At 31.7% G+C, this 24151-nt stretch overlaps 1 protein-coding gene across 1 annotated transcript; it reads left to right on the forward strand.

The window, feature by feature from the left end:
- The first annotated feature begins 7419 nt into the window (after positions 1-7419).
- Positions 7420-9708, forward strand: LOC148198537 (uncharacterized). Its single transcript, XM_088115840.1, has 2 exons — positions 7420-7658; positions 8913-9708. Exons 1-2 carry the CDS (start codon positions 7420-7422, stop codon positions 9706-9708), a joined length of 1035 nt encoding a protein of 344 aa, XP_087971966.1.
- The last annotated feature ends 14443 nt before the right edge of the window (positions 9709-24151 follow it).

Here is a 24151-nt window from a genome sequence, read left to right on the forward strand (position 1 = left end):
ATATATATATATTTCATTGAAAGTGCTTGTCTTTTGCTTTTGCCATTGATCAAAATCTCATGCATACATGTTTATTTTCTGTTTTGCATATTAAACTTCAAATATTTCGTTCTTAAGTCTTAGCTAATCAACGAACCACACAACTAAACTAGGCCGTGAGTCCTTTGGGAGAACGATACTTAGTCTTACCGAGTTTATTACTTGAAACGATTCGGTCATACTTGCCGATTGTTCAACAAGTTTGTGACATCATATTTTGGTGATCATAAATTTGTGCATCAGGCTCCTATGAAGGAGGATGCTAAAGATGAAAAGGAGGAGGAAGAGGAAGAGGAAGAAGAGGAAGACGACGACGATGATGATGATGATGATGATGAGTCTGATGACAGCAGGAGTTGATTTGATGGAGAGCATCTATTGATGGATGCTGGATTTGCCGAGGAACATCTACTGATGGATGTTGGATAACATCTACTGATGGATGCTATCCTAATAGGATTTTTTGTTTACTTTATTGTTATGCGTTTGTGAACTTTGGAAAGTGATTATATGTATTGTACTCGACCTAATGAATTATGTTTGAATGGGTTAGCTAATATGTTTGTGATGAGTAATGTTATCTTGTGCTGCTTTATTGTGTTGATTGATGTTGAGATGATGCATGGTCTAGTCTTATAGACAGGTGGTTACTCATGATTGTTAGAACCTGATGCATGATGTTAATTGTGATTAATTTGTTGGGCAGGATGTTATTAAACTGTGGAACTTACCTGTGAGAGATTGGGCTCCATAGTTTTTGATTGATTGAATGTTGTTGCTTTGGAAACATGATTGATTTTGCCTAATTTTCTATGATTTGAACCACTTGCTTGCTTGTTATAAATGATCAAGGCCTTGTTTTCTTTTCCATTAGAGTCAATGCCAATAGGTGAACCCAACAAAGAACCATGTTTCTCTTTATCTTTTGAACCTTGAACCTAAAGTTGAAAGTTGAAAAACCTTTTCTGAAATCCTTACCTTGAGCTGAGTAGAGTATGTTTATATGGTAATGGAGAATGGTTCAAGTTTGGGGTTGTGAGAAATCCGAAAGAACTTTGTGAAATTCATTAAAGAGCATTGAGCAAAAGCAAAAATCAAAAACCAAAAAGCAAAAGAAAAGAAAAGGTTAAGCTCAATGCAAGTAAAGTTGGGAATAAGTTCAAAATTGGTTTCTCACATAAAATAAGAAAGAGAGTTGAATTTTTAATGAGGATAAATGAATTATGCACTCTCTTAATTCAAGGATTTTGTTGTCTAGAAAAACCAATTTTCTTCTTAGCCTGGTCTCAATACAAGCCACAAAAAGTCCTTGTGATGATAACCTTTTTGTGAGTGTGTTTGATATGTGGTTAAATGAAAGGAAAAGTTGATTCATGTGACATTGTGATGGTAGAGTGTAAGAGTGTCACCTCACTATACACTTTTGAGTGCTTGAGTGAAACACTATCTTTGGTGAGGAATAGTTTCATGCACTATAGGATAACATTCTTGCTTGGTTGTTGATCATTCAAGAGTTTGCATCTATTATATGTTGTGAATATGTGAGCACCATAGTTGAGCTTGTTGCTAATGCATCAATATATCTTGACTGAGATTTGTATGATAAGCAGATATGAGTGATTACTTGTCTTGGAAGAAAGTGTTTTGTGATATGGTGAACCATCAAAGTGTTGTTTAGGCTGAGTTACATGTTGTTTTGCTTGAGGACAACCAAATTTTCAAGTTTGGGGTTGTGATAACGGTTGATTTTACCGTTATTTGAGAATAAATTTTGATAACAAATGAACCCTTTTTGACTCAGAAACTTGTTTGTTCTCTTGTTTTTAGCTTATTTTGGTGAATAAGAGAATTGAGGTTACACTTGAAGATTTTATCACTAAAGCCCTTGATTTCGTAGGAAACTGAGATGAATTGGAAGAGGAGTTAAATGTCATGAAGTTGGAACTTAGAAAGGACAGAAAGAGCACTAGAAGAGAAAGTTGCTAAAGGTCGTAGGACGCTTGGGCGCCCTCCTATGGGCCCCTCAGCGTAGGAGTCTCGTAATCACACCTGGGCGCCCTAAGTAGGGGTGTTGAGCGGTGTCAACGTTGGCCCATGATCCAATTCAGCCTTATTTAAGGATTTGCAAGACCTAGAGGGGGTATCTTTTGACAGAATTAACACAAACTGAGATTTTCTCCAACTCTTGGAGGCAGAAGTGGATGCGGAAGCTCTCCTCTTGAGTTTTTAGGGTTTATCTTTCATTCTCATTCCATTATTCATCTAGTTCCTCCATGACAAGGGGAAGCTAAATTCAATTTGTTGTTAGGGGATGATGTAACCTTGTGAACTCTCATGTATTTGAATTGGTTTTAATTATATATGCTTCTTTCATCAATTGTTAGGGATTTTCTCCTTTTCTCTGTTCTTGTTTTTCTATCACTCATGGCATGATTTTATTGTCTTCTTTGTTATTGGGAAATACCTAGAAACCACGATCTGGAGAATTTCTCCCAAAAGTAGTACTGCTCAGGGATGAGGGTATGAGTTTTGGTCATCTTAAGCTTCTAATCATAATGCATAATTAATTATTAGGGATGCAAGGGATTGTGGTCTAGTAATTAAGGATATGATTTCTTCGCCGAGGGATTAGGTTTTAAGTACTTTAGAAAGTGAAGTTAACAATTGCATGAAGAAGATGAATTCTTATATACATGAGAGTAAACTAGGAGAAATCTAAACCCCAATGATAACAGTTGAAAAACTGTTATTTTTATGATTAAAATTGACACTAAAAGCAACCTTACACTTAGAAACTAGCTTGAAATCATACTTTTCTTTATATTTTTGGAAATAAGAGAGCTGGACAGGTTTATGCTTGATTTCAGTGTTTTTGTGCAGGTTTTAAGGTGAATTTGGTGAAAGAAGTGAAGAAGGAGAGAGATGAAATCAGAAAAGACATCAAAAAGTGCAAAAGGAGAAGCCGAAGTCACCGCTCAGCGGCAGTTTACCGCTGAGCGGCACTCAGGCACTCACGGGAGATCCGCTGAGGGGCAAAATGGCCGCTGAGGGGAGAAAACAAGACACGCACTTACCGCTGAGCGGTAATTTACCGCTGAGCGGCACTTTAATGGGCTTGGACCTAAGTTTTTGTAATTTACGAATGGTATTTAAGCTTTAGAGTTTCCTAGGGTTAGGTATCTTTGGCTGGAACGAAGCAAACACTCTCTCTTCCACCCCTTTGAAGGAGGATCTTGGATGTTGAGGCTTCCTCTTCACCTTTTTAGGGTTTATTCTTTCATTCTTTCATTGTAATTCATCTAGGTTCACCATGAATATGGTGAACTAAACTCTGTATGTTTGTTGGGGAATCAATGTAATCTTGTGAAACTCTCATATATGGAATCTGTTTTTACATCTTTTAATTAAGACTTATGCTTTCTTTTCATCATTAGTTAAGGTTTTTCCTCTTTGCTTAATGCTTGCATTGTTTAACTCATTCGATGCATGATTATTGGTTTTGTCGATACGGGCACGTACGGGGAAGTCTAGATCCGGGGAATTTCTCCCAATATGATATTGGTTGTCGTTAAGCTCCTGCACTTATGAACTGATCATTAGGAATGCTAGGAATTGTATGAACTCGTGATTAGGGAGAAGCCTTCTAGAAAGGTACTTTAGAGAGTGGCATTAACAATGATGATTTGAATGTTGAATTCCTAAAATATATGAGAGTGGATAAGATGAAATTGACCCCCAACAACATATTCATACATTAATATCATTGAAAGTGTTTATCTTTTGCTTTTTGCCATTGATCAAAAACTTCATGCATACATATTTAATTTTCGTCTTTTGCATATATAAAAATCCAAATATTTTGTCTTTAAGTCTTAGCTAATCACTAAACCACACAACTAAACTAGGCCGTGAGTCCTTTGGGAAGAACGATACTTGGTCTTACCAAGTTTATTACTTGAACGATTCGGTCATACTTGCCGATTGAAAAATCTTTACATATGATCACTTTGATCGCTTTTGTATTAAAGGTTTGACCGTAGTGCCCAGAGGTTGAGCCAACGACTGAGACGATGACGGCAGTGGGGCACCTAGCAGTAGGGACCGAGATGACGACGGCGGTGGTGCAGCGGCGTGGCGACGAGGCAAAAAGTAGTGGTGAGCGGCGAGGCAGATAGCATTTCGCGCAGAGAAATGGAAAAAGAACAGTGAAAATGAATAAAGTTTTGGTTATTAACCCTCGAAGACGCTATTACCTCGGTTAAGTAAAAACCCGAGGTAATACGTCCTTTACTGCCTCGATTACAACAAAAACTGAGGCATAAACCCCTGCCACTAAAATGGAGAACCAAGGCATAAACCCCTGCCACTAATCGTCTTCGAGCGTCCAACTTTTTCTTGATTAGTGAAAACATCCTTGGCAAATGCTTTCGTAGTTGTTCATCTTTCATAAATCCAAGAATTTCACCTCTGACTATGAAATACGAATGCCCCCGACTATCCCGATTAATCATTACTTCAATCCCGAAGGCCAACACAATAGGATCAGAATTATGTGGTGTTATCTCATGCTAATGTATCCGGAGCGTAGGCTTGCTTTGAGCCCTCTAATTTCTTCAAAGTAACAACATCGGAGGCACGACCCGGCCAATTAAGGCCAGGAGCGCATCGCCAGCAGAAGGGATGAGTAGACCAGTGCACAATAGAGCCGGACCGATCAACCAAACCCAAGGTAACTAGCACTGGTGAGTGGTGAGGCAAATAGCGTTTCGCGCAAAGAAATGGAAGAAGAACAATGAAACTGAATAGAGTTTTGGCTATTAACCCTCAAACACGCTATTACCTCGGTTAAGTAAAAAATCGAGATAATACGTCCTTTACTTCCTCGATTACAATAAAATTGAAAAATTTTATTTAGTGACAAAGGGTTTTACTTTAAAAAGACTAATTTATATATCAATTTATAAATTAAAAATTATTGGTATTTAAAATAGTCTCTATTATAAATTCAATATTAGTTTATGAATTAGAGTTTACATTTATCTATAACTTTAACCATTAAAATTTTAAACTAATTTTTAATTTTAAATTAGTATAAACTTTAACAAATTTTGTTTGTACCAATAAATCTAATTTTATTTATTGGCATTGACCCATCATTACTATTTTACCCTCACACCTTAATAAAACTAATTATTTAGAAATATAAAAACTTAAAATAACTAATTTATAAATTACTATTATATGAAAATATGAATCAACGTGATAAAGCTCTCTTGATTGATTGCAAACTATCAAAGCCTTTAATAACATATCTTATCCTTATTAAAATCATATTCAATAATAAATTATATAAATAACATTACATCTTTCAATAAATGTTGTGAAATAATTATTATTCAAAAACAAGCAATTATTTATAAAAGTTAACAAAAACATTACAATAATACATATTTTTTTCACCGTACTCTTTGTATTTACACGGTCTTGTAAACCATTTTAAAGTTGTTTATAATATAAAATTATGAAACATCTTTTCAATCTAATACAGAAGGTTTGAATATCTTGCAAAATAGTTGTTAACAGACTTTCAATTAGTAATTATTGCAACCAAATATGTTTTAAAGTTTCCAAGATACTCAAGATCATAAAATAAATTAAAGACAAACTTAAGATTTGAAACAACAATTTAATGGAAGTATAAACATGTCAAGGGTTTTTTATAATAAAATAAAGATACACTAAAAATATTAATGATGAGAAAAGATTATGACAAATTTTAGAATAATTTGATTTAGATAATGGAGATCAATTTTTAAAAAAAAATTAAAGATAAAACCGTTAAAAATTATAAATCTTTTAAATTTTCTAGATATATTGATACCAAATCAAATAAATATTCATCCTTTTCACATAATTTTAAGACAGAATACATGAATTAATTGCAAAAGCTAAAAATGCAGGATAGCACAATATTTTGAAGTGTATGCACCATTTGTTTAAATTGTAAATTTATATTTTTGTATGCAAAATGTTTAGACGCACAACATATAAGTGCGTATATAAATTAAATATATATTAAATTTATTTATACAAAAATAAAAATAATCAAATTATTTAAGAAAATAAATTACAAATAAAGCTCATGTATACGCATGGGTCTTAGACTTGTTATTTTTTTAAACCTTTCTGTTCCAGTACACGTGGCTTCTAATTTCAAAATTTAGTAAAATCCTAACGTACTTTTATTTCTTAAGAATTTTTAAATAGCTCGTGCATTCTCAATGTTTTAGAATTTTTTGTGATAAACCTTTGTTTAATTAATGCTTAATACTATTTAACAAAATCAATTATCAAATTACATATAAATTAATAAAAACATAAATTTTGATGTAAAAAAAATTAAACAAATTAGCTTTTTTAGACCATCTTGAATTTTAATAAAAACACAAGGATAAAAATCAAATTAAAAATTTATATCTAATTTCAAACTTGTTGAGTTGTTTTTTATCTCAAAATTTATTTGAATTTGCCGTAAAGCATTTATCTAAAAAGTGATATTGATTTAACCCCTTTGTTTTTTATAACAATGAAAAAAATAAAACATGAACACAAAAAGATGAAATAAGGTATGAAACAAAATTATTTTTTCTCTTCAACAAGTTTTGAATTTGTTCGCATTTTATCAAAAGTGGCTTCTTTAAAAATTTGTTAGCTAAAACCGAAAATATTTGATTCCCATATATTTTATTCATTTTAAAAAAATATATATTTAAAGATAAAACCACTTATCTTTAAATTATAATTGTATTTTCTTAGTATAGGAGTGTTGATTTTATAGAATATATTTTTTTGCTTTATCAACAACAGTTATCAATTATCTCTTACACAATTAAAATAAGGTTAATTTCACTTTGAATTGGATATAAGTGTAAAATATAAACACAATTCTTTTAAAAAATAATTGAAAATTTAAATCATTTTGAATTTATCTTATTCTTAAGTTTTTCATTTTCGTTTTTGATGAACTTTTGACTTGTTTTATTATCTTATTTACTTGTTTAAAAAAAGTTTTGATTTATATTTTTTATTAAGTTTATCTTTTGTAACTTTTGTGCATAACTTAATCAAATCAAATCTATCAAAATATTTTCTATGGTTTATCTTTTCTTTTTGATTTATATCTTTTTATCAAATCAAATCTATCAAAATATATTTTATGGTTTATCTTTTCTTTTTGATTTATATCTTTTTATCATTAATCTTTATGATCTATCTTTTGTTTTACTATTTAAAATCCCTAACACTTCTACATCTTATTATATTTTCATTATTCTTTTCTCTTTCAACTATCAAGTTTTCACCATTCATTTGATTGTCATAATGAGAAACTTGAAAACGTTAAAAGAATTGCTTGCAAGTATCACTGATAGAGAGTCTCTTAATAGATTGTGTTTCAAATCATTTCAACCTTCTATGTTGGATTGGCTAATATCTCAAGATGCTCCACACTTTTACAATGAAGAAGAATTGCTTCAACTGGAGGATTACCACAAACAACTTTCAAATTGTTATGAATCACATTTAGGAAGGAATAATACAAAAAAAAGTGCTCCAATAAGGTATTTTCAAATTCACTTTATTTGTTATTGAAATTTTTAGTATAATGTATAATGATATATATATTTTTCAATTCCCACTGTTTTGAAGTAAGGATCATTATTTTAAACAAGCAAATATAGATTTTTATTTCAAATTGATATAAAGTCATAATAATAAAGATTAAATATCTTTTTAATCCCTTAATTTTGATATGAAATTGAAATTTGTCTAAATTTTGATACATGTTGGTCCTTAAACTTGATAAATGAATAGAGTTTTTTTAATTCAATTACATTAACTTTTTTTTATCTCAAACATGTTTCATTCTAGTTATTAAGTTAGTTGAAAAACACGTATGTGACTAAAACTTCAGGTAATTAGACTCAAATTACTGTATCCATTCCTTTATAATTTTAGGACCAAAATATATTCAAATTTCACATAGGAGAGGAATTTTTTTTAATTTTATATAAAAGTTAAGGGACAAGTACATATTTAATTCTTAAACACATTATATATAAGATATAATCAATCCTTCATTGGTCAAAATAATAATACATGACAAAATGATAGTTATTATGAATTTGATTGAAAAACTTACATTCAAATGTTTTAACGAAAAAAATTATAATTTGAAATAATAGTTGAATGAAATAGAAAAAATATATAGTAATAGTAATATCTAAAAGGCTATTTAATATAGTTTTCTATTTGTAAATGTATTCCAAGTTGTAATCATTTAATAATATTTACTATATATTATTTATATAATTCCTTAATTAAATATGACTTAAAAAGATAAGATAAAATGATTAGAGATTAGTTGATTTGGCATGAGGAATATTGTTAGATTTTTACACCGTGATTAATTTGTAAATTAATTTGAACAATCATAATAGGAAGATATTATATTTGACTACATTATAGCTATTTTTTTAAAATTTCATTAATTAGTTTTGATATAGTAATATCTTGCTAGATTTCTATTAGTTTACAAATTTAAATGCATCACATCTTATTCAGATCATGAAAACGAAATTTAATTGGTAAAATCTCATTAATTTTGTTAGATTTCTTAAAATTTATTCTAACTCTTCTAAAATCTAAATTTCATTTCTCATTTTATTTTATTTTATATATTGAGTTAGAATTTTGTTAAAGGGTGCTTTTATTTTTTATAAATAACTTTTATTAATGTGAAAACTAATTATGTAGCAATTTATAACTAGAATGAGTATAATTATTAATTAAAGTGTTTTTATATGTACACAAAGAGAAGAAATGTCAAAAGGAGAAATCGAGGTGCCAAATATGAAAAAGCGGAGGAAAATTACGAAAAGTTCATCATGTTCATCTTCATCTCCACCACCATCATCATCTTTACCTCCATTTCTGCTACCACCACCACCACAATCTTTACCTCCACCACCATCACCATCTTTACCTCCACCTTTACCACCACCATCATCACTATATTTACCTTCACTTGTACCACCACCACCATCTTCACCTCTAACTATACCACCACAACCATCTTCACCTCCACCTCTAGCATCACCATCATCCTCACCTCTACCCCCGTCATCAAGGATAAAAGTGGTAGGTCTGAAACCTCCACCACCTAGAAGGGTAGAGTGGATAAGTCCAACACCTCCATCATCACATTTGTCAATGGAATTCAAGAATCGAGTCACCGAATTGAATGGCTATGATCTTAAATTTGTGATGCACAAGATACTTTTCTCATCGGATGTGAAACCAAACAATAACCGATTATCAATTCCAAAAAACAAAATCAAATGTGATTTTCTCACTGAAGATGAGATTATGAAGTTGGAAGAAAAAGAAAATAATGATAAAATTATTGGTTTGGAAGTGACTGTGTTGGACCCCTGTTTGAGAGAATATACTCTGCCAATGAAGAAGTGGACTATGAAATCAGACACCTACAATCTTGTAAAGGAGTGGAACAAGATCGTGGCAGCTAACAAGTTTAAAGAAGACCAAGAATTACAAATATGGTCTTTTAGGGTTAATACCAAATTGTATTTATTCTTAAACAAACTTTGAGTTTGAATGTTGGGTTGTAATGTAGAGTGAAGATTAAGATTTTTGTAAATTTGTTTTCTTTTAGGTTTTTATAAATAAGATGTAGCTTATCCCCGAATTTTGTTGGTTAGTAAGAAGTATTTTTCTTTGAATTTTTAGGTTTACATATAAGTTTCTCTTCACATCCTTTTTAAGAACCATAGAATAAAATCCATTATCACTAACAAATATAGAAGAAAAGGCCTTTGAAAAATTTCAAGCAAAGGATTTGCATTTAGCAAAGTACTTATTGAAGGTAAGGAAACTATCAAACATTTTTAAACAATTCTCTTTACTTTATGTTGATAGAGATCAATGCCAACGTCATTAAGATGTTAGTGTCACCTTGGCCATGCCACAAATAGTGAATGGATATACTTGGTACATTTTCGTATGGAGCTTGACAATCAAAGTTTATTATAACGACAATGGAGTATTTAATCAAATGGGTTTAATCGGAACTAGTAATCACATTTACATAAAAAAAAATTGTAACTTTTTATGAAAATCGATAATATGTCAATTTGTGGTTCTAAAAATTTTGTCTTCTCCTAGGAATGAAATAATGCAATTGGTAAGTAGGCTTGTGTAACACCTTATTATTGTATAAGTAATTTCTATTTAACTAAAAAGAAAGTTATTTCTTTATTGTGCGATAGAATTTTTTAGAAATAATTAGTTAAAACATAATCACACACACACACATACACACACACACACACACACACACACACACACACACACATATATATATATATATATATATATATATATATATATATATATATATATATATTTCTTGTGAAACCGAAAATACTTGTAAAGGTTTTCTTCATTCTACTAACTTCAACTATTGAGTACCTATCTTCTAAGCCTCCTTCATTCTCTTTCGGATGGTGGAATGCTTTTTAGAAATTTATCCTATTCACGTTGAGGATTTTTGTTAAAATTTGGATTAATAAAAAAAATGTGATAAATCACGATTAAAATAATATTTATACGGATATTTTGCTACCATGAGCTCCTATCTGATTGAACCTCAATTATGATTAGAGGCTCATTGGTCAACTTACTTGTTTTCTTTTAGCTAAGTTATCCTGATCGAAAATGTCTCTAACAAACCTACGAAGACAGTGGTAGGTGATATTCGGCTTAATGAGCAACATGGTTGTCAAAAAAATACATACTTTGATGCGAAACACATAATACCCAATATGCGACATCTAGTGACTCATACTTTATATTTATCAAAAGAATTCATTTTTCATAGTCATTGACATCAAATAAATGTTATTAAATAATTATTATTCAAAAACAAGAAAATATTTATATATATATATATAATAACAAAAACGTTACAATAATACATATTTTTTCCACCCTATGTACTTTTCGTATTTACATGTTCTTGAAAACCATTTTAAAGTTGTTTATAATATAAAATTATGAAACATCTTTTCAATCTAATAGAGAAGTTGCAAAATAGCTTGTTAACAGACTTTCAATTAGTAATCCTTGCAACAAAATATGTTTTAAAGTTTCCAAGATACTCATGATCATAAAATAAATTAAAGATAAACTTAAGATTTGAAACAAAAATTTAATGGAAGTATAAACATGTCAAGGGTTTTTAATAATAAAATAAAGATACACTAAAAATATTAATGATGAGAAAAGATTATGACAATTTTAAAATAATTTGATTTAGATAATGGAGATTAATTTTTTTTAAAATATTAAAGATAAAACCGTTACAAATTATAAATCTTTTAAATTTTCTAGATATATTGATACCAAATCAAACAAATATTCATTCTTTCCACATAATTTTAAGATAGAATACATGAATTAATTGCAAAAGCTAAAAGTGCAGGATAGCACAATATTTTGAAGTGTATGCACCATTTGTTTAACTTGTAAATTTATATTTTTGTATGCAAAATGTTTACACGCACAACATATAAGTGCGTATATAAATTAAATATATATTAAATTTATTTATACAAAAATAAAAATAATCATATTATTTAAAAAAAGTAAGTTAAAAATAAAGCTCATGTATACGCGTGGGTCTTAGACTTGTTATTTTTTTAAACCTCTCTCTTCTAGTGGTGAGACATGGCTTCTAATTTCAAAATTCGTTGGCTAGTATAATCCTAATGTGGGTGTTGCTCCCTCCACTACCACCTCTTGCTCCCTCCACCACCTCATTTCTGTTTTACGCCTCTCTTTAGTTTCTCATTCCTATTTCTTCCTTAGTAAAATTTTAGGGTTAATATTTTTTAACCTCTACCTACTCCAATCCTCTACATGTATGCAGCGACAACTCTTCTTCCTTTTTATCGTTCGTCCCCTCATTGTTTCATTGTGTTCTTTTTCCTCTTTTTCACTTTCCACTTCTTCGTCTCATTCTTTAATTGTGATAGAATTGTGGTCTCAGAGTGTGGTGGACTTTCACTAGCTGGTGTGCTTAGTGAGAGATTGCAAGTGGTGGTGGAAGCAATTAATCAGTCGTGCCAAGATCGGTGTGTGGTGGTGGTGCGGTGGTGCTTGAAGGATTCATTGTGAAGGTGCGTAATAAACCCTAAAAAAATAAACATATAATCTTTAAACGGATGTAAGCATCCATCAGCAGATGTCAACATCCATTTAAGGGAAAACGAATGTCGATATCTGTTTTTCCTTAAATGGATGTTGACATCTGTTGACGGATGCTCACATCCGTTTAAAGTTACATGTTTATTTTGCAGTTTATTTTTATTAGTTTATTTTTTTATATTAATTTTGGAGATATTTTAATAATGTAATTTATATGTTTTGATGTATTATTTTTGAATATATTTTTGATGTATTTTAATAATGTATTTTTGAAGATCTTTATTGTTATTAGTTTATATTTATATTTGTTTTGTATTTTACAGTTATATATAATTAGTTTTTTGTTTTAATGTTTTTGTATAATATATATTTTTTATATATGGTTTTTGTATTCTTTAACAATTTTATAATTATATAAAAAATTATTTATTAGTTTAATTATATGAAATATATAATTTTATTATATTAATATTTTTGTAATTAAAACAAACGGATGTGGTGAAGTTTGGGGGTGGAAATCTGAAAAAAGAGAAGGAGAGTTGGGAGGTGGGACTGAGTGAAAAGTAAAAATGGGTAGAAAGATAGGGTTTGAGTTTAAAGTAAGGATGTTGCTCCCTCCACCACCACCCTTGCTCCCTTCACCTCGCCAACCTTCTGCATGATTTTTTTAATTAAAATTATAACTTTTTTAATTTTACCCTTCTTTATTTACTTTAATTTCAAATCCTAAATTTCTACCCATTTTCACTCCCGCAGCCCACCTCCCAACTCTCCTTCTCTCTCCAGATTCCCACCCCACGAGCTCCATATATGTTTCTCATCTTGCAACTCTTACTTCTTTTTTGCTCCAGATCCGTTTCTCATCTCGCAACTCTTACTTCTTTTTTGCTCCATATCCGTTGTTCTTCATCACATTCCCCAACCCTACCCCCTCTTTCCAGATTTCCAGCCCCCACTCTCATTAGATCAGTTCTCCATATTTGATTGGTTTCGTGGTGCGGTGGTGTAGCTTTTCGTGGTGCAGCGGTGTGGCTCTGTGTGTGCGGTGGTCGGTGGTGAGACAACTTTATTAGTAATGTGTTTTTAAGCTAGTAAGTCTGGTCTTCAAGCACTCTATTTTGATGCTTGTTAAAATTTCTGTTGTCTCATAGTATCATGGTTTTGAATTTACAAGAGCAACAAATGGTAATGCCTGGACATCGGGAGTCAAACCTTCAGAAAGAACTGAACTGATACATTCCCACTGCTGCAACATTTGGAGGCATATATATTGGTGCCCTGACTGTGTTGGCTGATTTCATGGGGGCAATTGGTTCAGGGACTGGAATATTGCTTGCAGTGACAATCATATATCAGTACTTCGAGACATTTAAGAAGGAGAAAGCTAGTGAGCTTGGCTTCTTTGGTTTCTAATTTCTGCTTAGCATTTACTGCTGGTGATGCAATTCTCCTTCCCCACCTGTAGTTTTGCTGTGTATTGAGTACTACTTGTAGGTTGTTTAACACAGTAAGAAAGAACTTTAGATTAGCTTTTATCTTTTCTCTACCAAGGAAGCCCGTAGTATATCATTGTAACCGAGGACAATTGGTTCAGGCATCTTTTCTCAACATTGTTTTTATTAAGTCAAATAAAATTCTACATCAAAATGGTTGTTGTTTTACTTTGTTGGGGTATTCTCAATGGTCCTGCCACTGGAGATGCACTTGCTTAGCTTATTCTTCATGGTCATTCCATCATCTTGTACATTTTTTTTCTTTTGTTTAATATAAGTTTTTTACTTTAACTTTTAATGTGATTGTTAATGCCTAACTTTAACTAAAGTAGGTTACAACATTGTATCTTATTGGAATTTTTTATTTTTATCGATACACCTTCTTATTTATAGTTAAAACAAATTATTATTATTTTTCTTAATGAGAAGATTAAATAAAGATGTTTTGAGTCGACTGAAGCAGTTCTCACACAGTCAATGGAGCATAAGTTTGGTCCCATTAATTTCTTTTTGACTTCATTATAAAAAGAATACTATAGAATTAAAAAATTGTTTACTGTTTGTAGATCTTTCCTTGTATTTTAAATTCCCAAGAATTGATACAAACAGAAGAACAATACCTTGTTTGATCTTTGCCTAGAAAGAAGATAAAGGACAAGAGTGAGAAACCAAAAACGAGTAAAAGTGACATTTGTTTTACCTAGATGTTGACATCCGCTGACGGATGCTCACCTTTGTTTAAGAGTTTACACGTTATTTTAGAATTTAATTTAGGGTTGATTAGAAGATTTAGGGTTTGCACCCTGCTGGAACAATTCCTTCTCACTCACCACACACTCACACCACAATGAAAAAAAGAGAGGAGGAAGAATTCCAACGTTAAAAAGGAAGAAGAGCATAATGAAACAATACGAAGTGAAACGTTACAGAGGAAGAAGAGCTTCTGTGCCGCTGCCATACATTTATGTAGGAGATTGAAGTGGGTAAAAGTTTAAAAATATTAACCATAAAAGTAAAATTTACTAAAGGATAAATCAAGGATAAAAAAGTAGAGAAAGGGATAAAAGAGGAACCAAGAGGTGGAGGGAGCAAAGGGTGGTGTTGGAGAAAGCAACACCCTTAAAGTAAATAAATAGAGTTAAAAGTAAAAAATATTACTTTTGTAATTAAAATTTTTTCAGAAGGTTGGAGAGGTGGAGGGAGCAACATGTAACATCCCAATATCTCACACTGGATAATTGATAATTTATATATTGTAACATTTAATTTACGGTAACATCCCGTAATCTCACACTTAAAATTTCATAGTTGATATATGTCTATACATATTTTAAACTAAGATTTCAACTATAAACTCCTAAATATAACTTGAATTCTTCTAACTTATTCTTCGATCTCTTTCTTCATTGGTACTGGATCAGACGACATTCCTTCATCTACTCCCGTATAACGAATTATACGATCATCGTACATACCCAAACACAAACAAATAGGGTGAGTTAACATGCAACAAATCATTTATAAAACATGCATAATTGCTTTGATACTAACATCATATAATAATTATGTCATACACCCTCAAACCATCATACCACAATTCCTGTTAGTCACTCGTTCCACAATACCCAATGAACACCACAATACCCAAAAGACACTCATCCGGATGATACGTTGATGAGCGGTCACGGGAGGTTATGCACTTGTGATGACTTCTACTTTTTCTTACAAATATACTTCCAAAATACTCCATACCATTCACAAGGTAAATTCTCAACACTATGTCCAAAACCGGCACATAGACCAGAACCTCCTGCTCCTCTCACCACATAATTCATCCCTCTCTACTTGAGACTAGATGATTATTAGAGTATCAGAATAACCTCCAACTACAGGACCCTCAACATCAACATATACACAATTACCACATCATTATAGAATCTCTCCACGAGACTCATACAATGCTCACATTCCTCAACTCATATTATACCATTACGAAATCTCCCCATAATACTCATATCATGTTCAGACACATAAATTCAAATCCAATATAAGAAATTACAATCATCATAATTAAAATTTATAATTTCGTATCTACCACAATAAAATGAATTCATTCTAATGAGATATATTGCACAATAGTTTAACAATACATAATCTGTTCAACAAGAATTAAGTTAAAAGCTTGTCGAGTAGACTTCCAGGAAAGAGAGGTGCGTCACAATGGACAATTTAAGTACCAAGTCTTTCCTTAGCCAAAGTGTTCCTCAACTAGTTTTAACAAATTTCTTATCTACAGATTCGAAATAACAGCATATAATATTAACACATAAATTCAATATAAATAAATGTACAGTAAGTATTAACAGTATTCACACAGAATTTCAAGACATGAATAGTAATAAAACAGTACTATATCATAACATAAAAGCTTAGAAAGGTTAGCTCCCCTACCTCTATTCCAGACTTCTCTTGCTTTGAATTTGTTTCCCCGAAAACTCTTCAGAACCTCTACTCTTCTTGCAACTAAAAATTTCTCCCTAACTCTTTCTTCTCTATTTCTCAAGCTCTCACTTGATTCTTCTTCTTCTTGGTGCAGAATACCCTTCCCTCCCATGGCTATTTATAGGTAAAAAATTTTACTATTCATTAATTTTTTAATATTATTTATTATTTTAATATTATTTTAAAAATAATATTTTAATCATCAACTTGATCAAATGTGATCCTAACTCCTTCCATGCTACGTAGGAATTCTTATCCTTTCAATTTCTAATTTTTTTTTTACTATTCACTATTCACTATTCACTATTCACTATTCACTATTCACTATTCACTATTCACTATTCACTATTCACTATTCACTATTCACTATTCACTATTCACTTTTCTAAAAAAAATCCTAGATAAGTTATCAACAATTTGAACCTATCTTTCTAGAATTACTAAAATTTTATATCCAAAAATTTAAATTTTTCTATCCATTAAAATTATTATTATTACTAATAAAATGCTAAAATTTACTATTATAAATATTTTTCATGAGTCTTACACAACACCCTCCTAAGGTACCTTTATTTCTTAAGAATTTTTAAATAGCATACAGATTCTCAATGTTTTAGAATTTTTTATGATACACTTTGTTTATTTAATACTTAATACTATTAAACAAAATCAATTACCAAATTACATATAAATTAATAAAAACATAAATTTTGATGTAAAAATAATTAAAAAAATTACTTTTTTAGACCATTTTGAATTTTAATAGAAACACTATCATTGGGATAAAAATCATATTGAAAATTTATATCTAATTTCAAACTTGTTGAGTTGTTTTTTATCTCAAAATTTATTTGAATTTACCGTAAAGCATTTATCTAAAAAGTGATATTGATTTAACTCGTTTTTTCTTTATAACAATGAAAAAAATAAAACATGAAAACAGAGATGAAATAAGGTATGAAACAAAATTATTTTTTCTCTTCAACAAGTTTTGAATTTGTTCGCATTTTATCAAAAGTGGCTTCTTTAAAAATGTGTTTAGCTAATAGAAAATATTTGATTTCCATATATTTTATTCATTTTAAAAAATATATATATTTAAAGATAAAACCATATATCTTTAAATTATAATTCTATTTTCTTGGTATAGGAGTGTTGATTTTATAGAATATATATTTTTCTTTATCAATAACAGTTATCAATTATCTCTTACACAATTAAAATAAGGTTAATTTCACTTTGAATTGGATATAAATGTAAAATATAAACACAATTTTTTTAAAAAATAATTGAAAATTTAAATCATTTAGTATTTATCTTATTCTTAAGCTTATCATTTCCGTTTTTGATGAACTTCTTACTTCTAAATTTTATTATCTTATTTACTTGTTTAAAAAAAAGTTTTGATTTATATTTTTTATTAAGTTTATCTTTTGTAACTTTTGTGCATAACTTAATCAAATCAAAATATACTCAAATTTCACATAGGAAAGGAATTTCTTTTAATTTTATATAAAAGTTAAGGGATAAGTACATATTTAATCCTTAGACACATTATATATAACATATAAACAATCCTTCATTGGTCAAAATAATAATACATGACAAAATGATAGTTATTATGAATTTGATTGAAAAACTTACATTCAAATGTTTTAACGAAAAAATTATAATTTGAAATAATAGTTGAATGAAATAGAAAAAATATATAGTAATCTAAAAGGCTATTTAATATAGTTTTCTATTTGTAAATGTATTCCAAGTTGTAATCATTTAACAATATTTACTATATATTATTTATATAATTCCTTAATTAAATATGACTTAAAAAGATAAGATAAAATGATTAGAGATTAGTTGATTTGGCATGAGGAATATTGTTAGATTTTTACACCGTGATTAATTTGTAAATTAATTTGAACAATCATAATAGGAAGATATTATATTTGACTACATTATAGCTATTTTTTTAAAATTTCATTAATTAGTTTTGATATAGTAATATCTTGCTAGATTTCTATTAGTTTACAAATTTAAATGCATCACATCTTATTCAGATCATGAAAACGAAATTTAATTGGTAAAATCTCATTAATTTTGTTAGATTTCTTAAAATTTATTCTAACTCTTCTAAAATCTAAATTTCATTTCTCATTTTATTTTATTTTATATATTGAGTTAGAATTTTGTTAAAGGGTGCTTTTATTTTTTATAAATAACTTTTATTAATGTGAAAACTAATTATGTAGCAATTTATAACTAGAATGAGTATAATTATTAATTAAAGTGTTTTTATATGTACACAAAGAGAAGAAATGTCAAAAGGAGAAATCGAGGTGCCAAATATGAAAAAGCAGAAGAAAATTACGAAAAGTTCATCATGTTCATCTTCATCTCCACCATCATCATCATCTTTACCTCCATTTCTACTACCACCACCACCACAATCTTTACCTCCACCACCATCACCATCTTTACCTCCACCTTTACCACCACCACCATCACTATATTTACCTTCACTTGTACCACAACCACCACCTTCACCTCTAACTATACCACCACAACCATCTTCACCTCCACCTCTAGCATCACCATCATCCTCACCTCTACCCCCATCGTCAAGGATAAAAGTGGTAGGTCTGAAACCTCCACCACCTAGAAGGGTAGAATGGATAAGTCCAACACCTCCATCATCACATTTGTCAATGGAATTCAAGAATCGAGTCACCGAATTGAATGACTATGATCTTAAATTTGTGATGCACAAGACACTTTTCTCATCGGATGTGAAACCAAACAATAACTGATTATCAATTCCAAAAAACAAAATCAAATGTGATTTTCTCACTTAAGATGAGATTATGAAGTTGGAAGAAAAAGAAAATAATGATAAAATTATTGGTTTGGAAGTGACTGTGTTGGACCCCTGTTTGAGAGAATATACTCTGCCAATGAAGAAGTGGACTATGAAATCAGACACCTACAATCTTGTAAAGGAGTGGAACAAGATCGTGGCAGCTAACAAGTTTAAAGAAGACCAAGAATTACAAATATGGTCTTTTAGGGTTAATACCAAATTATATTTATTCTTAAACAAACTTTGAGTTTTTTTAAGATTAAGCTTTTTGTAAATTTGTTTTCCTTTAGGTTTTTATAAATAAGGTGTAACTTTGATGCGAAACACATAATACCCAATATGCGACATCTAGTGACTCATGCTTTATATTTATCAAAAGAATCCATTTTTCATAGTCATTGTGTTGGAAGTCCCACATCGACTAGAGATAAGGCCAATTTATAATATATAAGTGAGGTGCAAACCTCACCTTACAAGCCAGTTTTGTGGGGTTGAGTTAGGCTTAAAAACTCACCTTCTAATATGGTATCAGAGCCATGGTTAGTGCCTATCCTAGCGAGTTCTAAGTGGGCATTCTATTCTTCTATTCCACCCACAATTGGGCCGCTATTGGACCACCCAATTTCTACTATCACGCACGAGATGTCTATACCTCGGCGTAAAGGGGGTGTGTTGGAAGTCCCACATCGACTAGAGATAAGGCCAATTTATAATATATAAGTGAGGTGCAAACCTCACCTTACAAGCCGGTTTTGTGGGGTTGAGTTAGGCTTAAACCCACCTTCTAATACATTGACATCAAATAAATGTTATTAAATAATTATTATTCAAAAAAGAAGAAATATATATATATATATATATATATATATATATATATATATATATATATATAATAACAAAAACGTTACAATAATACATATTTTTTTCACCCTATGTACTTTAAACTATCCTACCTATGATAAAGAGTTATATGTCTGATGGACAAATTTATGAACACCAAATTATGATGTCACAAACTTGTTTTTCAATCGGCAAGTGTGACCGAATCGTTCAAGTAATAAACTTGGTAAGACCAAGTATCGTTCTTTCCAAAGGACTCACGGCCTAGTTTAGTTGTGTGGTTTCTTGATTAGCTAAGACTTAAAAACGAAATATTTGGATTTTATATGCAAAAGACGAAAATTAAATATGTATGCATGAAGTTTTGATCAATGGCAGAAAGCAAAAGATAAACACTTTCAATGAAATTTATGTATGGATATGTTGTTGGGGTTCAATTTCATCTTATCCACTCTCATATATTTTAGGAATTCAACGATCAAATCACCATTGTTAATGCCACTCTCTAATGTACCTTTCCAGAAGGCTTCTCCCTAATCACGAGTTCATACAATTCCTAGCATTCCTAATGATTAGTTCATAAGTACAGGAGCTTAATGACAACCAATATAAAATTGGGAGAAATTCCCCGGATCTAGACTTCCCCGTACGTTCCCGTATCGACAAAACCAATAATCATGCATCGAATGAGTTAAACCATGCAAGCATTAAACAAAGAGGAAAAACCCTAACTAATGATGAAAGAAAGCATAAGTCTTAATTAAAAGATGTAAAAACAGATTCCATATATGAGAGTTTCACAAGACTACATTGATTCCCCAACAAACATAAAGAGGTTAGTTCACCATATTCATGGTGAACCTAGATGAATTACAATGAAAGAATGAAAGAATAAACCCTAAAAAGGTGAAGCGGAAGCCTCAGCATCCAAGATCCTCCTTCAAAGGGGTGGTAGAGAGAGTGTTTGCCTCGTTCCAGCCAGAGATACCTAACCCTAGGAAACCCTAAAGCTTATGTATCATTCGTAAATTACAAAAAATCAAGTCCAAGCCCATTAAAGTGCCGCTCAGCGGTAAACTACCGCTCAGCGGTGATTGCGTGACTTGTTTTCTCCCCTCAGCGGCCATTTTGCCCCTCAGCGGACCTCCCGCAAACTCCTGAGTGCCGCTCAGCGGTAAACTGCCGCTGAGCGGTGACTTCGACTTCTCCTTTTGCACTTTTTATTGTCTTTTCTGATTTCATCTCTCTCCTTCTTCACTTCTTTTACCAAATTCACCTTAAAACCTGCACAAAAACACTGAAATCAAGCATAAACCTGTCCAGCTCTCTTATTTCCAAAAATATACAGAAAAGCATGATTTCAAGCTAGTTTCTAAGTGTAAAGGTTGCTTTTAGTGTCAATTTTAATCATGAAGATAACAGTTTTTCAACTGTTATCACAACCCAAAACTTAAAACTTTGCTTGTCCTCAAGCAAATAAGATGTAACTCTATCTTTAAACCAATTCATATGATGATTCACTTCATTCAAAAATCTTCTTTTCAAGATAAGCAAAAACTTCACTCAAACTTATGACCAAGAGTTCGATCAAGATGTGCACATGCTTTAGTATTCACAAAGTCATTTAAATTCCAACAAATGCTATTTTCATGAATGATCAATCAATTAAACATGGATGTTCATGTGTTCATGTGATATTTCCTCACTCAGTCAAGTGTTTCACTCACACTCAAGTGTATAAGAGATGATCACTCATTCACTCTACTATCACAATGTTACATGAATTAACTTTGCCTTTCATTTTACCACAATCAAAAACATTCACAAGCATGCATCATCACAAGGACTTTTCTATGGCTTATAATGTGGCTGGGCTAACAAGAAAATTGGTTTTTCTGGATCACAAAATCCTTGAGTTAATAGAATCATAACAACACAATCATCTTATTCATTCCCAACTTTCTTTTACCTTTGCATTGAGCTTTGCTTCTTTTTCTTTTCTTTTCTTTTTCTTTGCATATTCTTACTTTTTTTAACTCTTAGCTCAATGCTTTTCATGTTTTTCCCAACAACCCCAAACTTGAATATTTAACAATACCACACAAGATCTTCTACTTAACTCAAGGTAAAGATTTTCAACTAAGGGTTTTCAGTGTATATTCAAGGCTAAGGGTTCAAAAGATAGAACACACAGTGTTCTCTTTTAGTGGGCTGATTTTATGAATTTGGCCAATAAAAAGGTTTTTCAACAAATGGCCTTGATCACATGATGCAAAACAAGCAATTAATTCAATCATAGAAAACCTGGGCAAAACCATTCATGCTTTCAAAGTAATAGCATTCAACAATAACAACTCTGAAGCTCAAAATCTCACACATAAGCTCATTCACATTTAACATACACATCCTGCTTAATTTCACAATCACAATCATGATATCATGCATTTGTTCACAAAGCTTGTGAATCACCTGTATAAGCATTTTAATGTGCACATCATCTCAACATCAATTAATCATAAGCATCATTCAGTATTACTTATCACAACATCACAGTTAATAGCAAACCATCACAACAAACCAGGTTTCAAATAGAGTACATCAGCCCTAATCTAAAAACAAAAACAAATAAGTTCAGAAAACTTAAACCACAAAGCATAAGCACATGATAGCATTCATCAGTAAATGCTATCTCAGCTCCTCATCAATCTGAGCTGTCCTCTGTATCTTCCTCTTCCTCCTCATCTTCATCATCTTCAAATGCATCATCCTCATCAGCTTCATCTTCTTCCATATCTCTAGCTGAAGCTTCAGCTGCTTCAGCTCCTCCTCCATGCACTGGCTCCTCTGGCCAAGCTACCACATTATGGAATTCATCCATAGTCCACCTGTGGGCTGGAGGTGTATCATACATCCCCACAATCATCTCAGCAGTGGCCACCTGCCCCCTGTGAATGGACTGCAACTGAGCCCCTATAAGAGACATATACATGTCCCTCATCTGGAATGGCTCTGCTTCATGTGTCTCAGCAGATGTCTGGCTCTGTGCTGGCCCTCTCTCTCTACGAGCACGGCGTGGTGGAACTGGCTGAGCTGCATCATCACCTCCACAGTACTGTCTATAGTAGGCCTCATCAATAGCTTTTCTTGGCCTCTCAAAAGGTGGAGCAGAAGTGTCCACCCCAGCTATCTTGCAAAGGTGCGTGATCAAAGAAGAATGTCCTAGTGGTGCTTTGTTGTTTGAAGTATTGGCGCACACACTAATCTCATCGGCTATCACCTGCCCAATATTAACATTCAAGTTTCTGATAGCACAGTAGATGAAGAATGCCCTGCTGAGAGTAATATCTGACACATGTGAACATGGCTGAATGTTGGCATGAGAAAACGTCATCCAATACTTTGCAAGAGGAGTCAAATCTGTCCTCCTAATGTTAACCACTGAGCCAGATCGATTCCTTTGGAAGTGTCCTCCAGGTATACACAGTACTCTCTCCACATCCTCATAATCAGCACCTTCCTCCATGCAAAGAGCAAACTGGCACTGCTCACCAGCCCATACAGTGTCCAGAAAGTTATTAATTGAATCAGGATCATACCTGATAGCATGGCCTCTGACATAGCCCAAATAATTCTCAGCTGGATAATCACCAATCTTCTTTGCATTGGTGTAAAATTCCTTAACCACAGCTATATTGGCAGGTGCAGGATAAGTGGCTAGCTTTCCCCAGTCATTCCCTAAAACTTGCTCTCCAAATTGAGGAGCAAGGTTAGGTATCATTCCAACCTTTCTCTCCATCAGCAGTCTCCTGTCCTGAACCACTTTAAAGTGCTTCTCATGTTTCCTAGAGAGGAACCTGCTAGAATGGGGTTGCTCTGGTTCCTTTTCCTTTCTCTTGTTTGCCATGGTTTTCAATCTTTTTCCGGATGAGGATGCCATTCCTACATTCAAAACACAAAACCAAACCACAGAACATGATGTTAATCATTAGTAAAACACAGAACACAACTCCTTTCGAAGCTAAACCACCGCTGAGGGCCAGAATTCCCCCTCAGCGCCACCAGTACCACATTCCAAATCACACAAAACCAGAAAAATCAAATCTGGCAGAGTGCCGCTCAGCGGCAATTTACCCCT

The sequence above is a fragment of the Vigna umbellata genome, chromosome 5 (assembly GCF_029865625.1).
Source record: "Vigna umbellata cultivar VRB3 chromosome 5, Vumbellata_1.0, whole genome shotgun sequence".
Taxonomy (NCBI): domain Eukaryota; kingdom Viridiplantae; phylum Streptophyta; class Magnoliopsida; order Fabales; family Fabaceae; genus Vigna; species Vigna umbellata.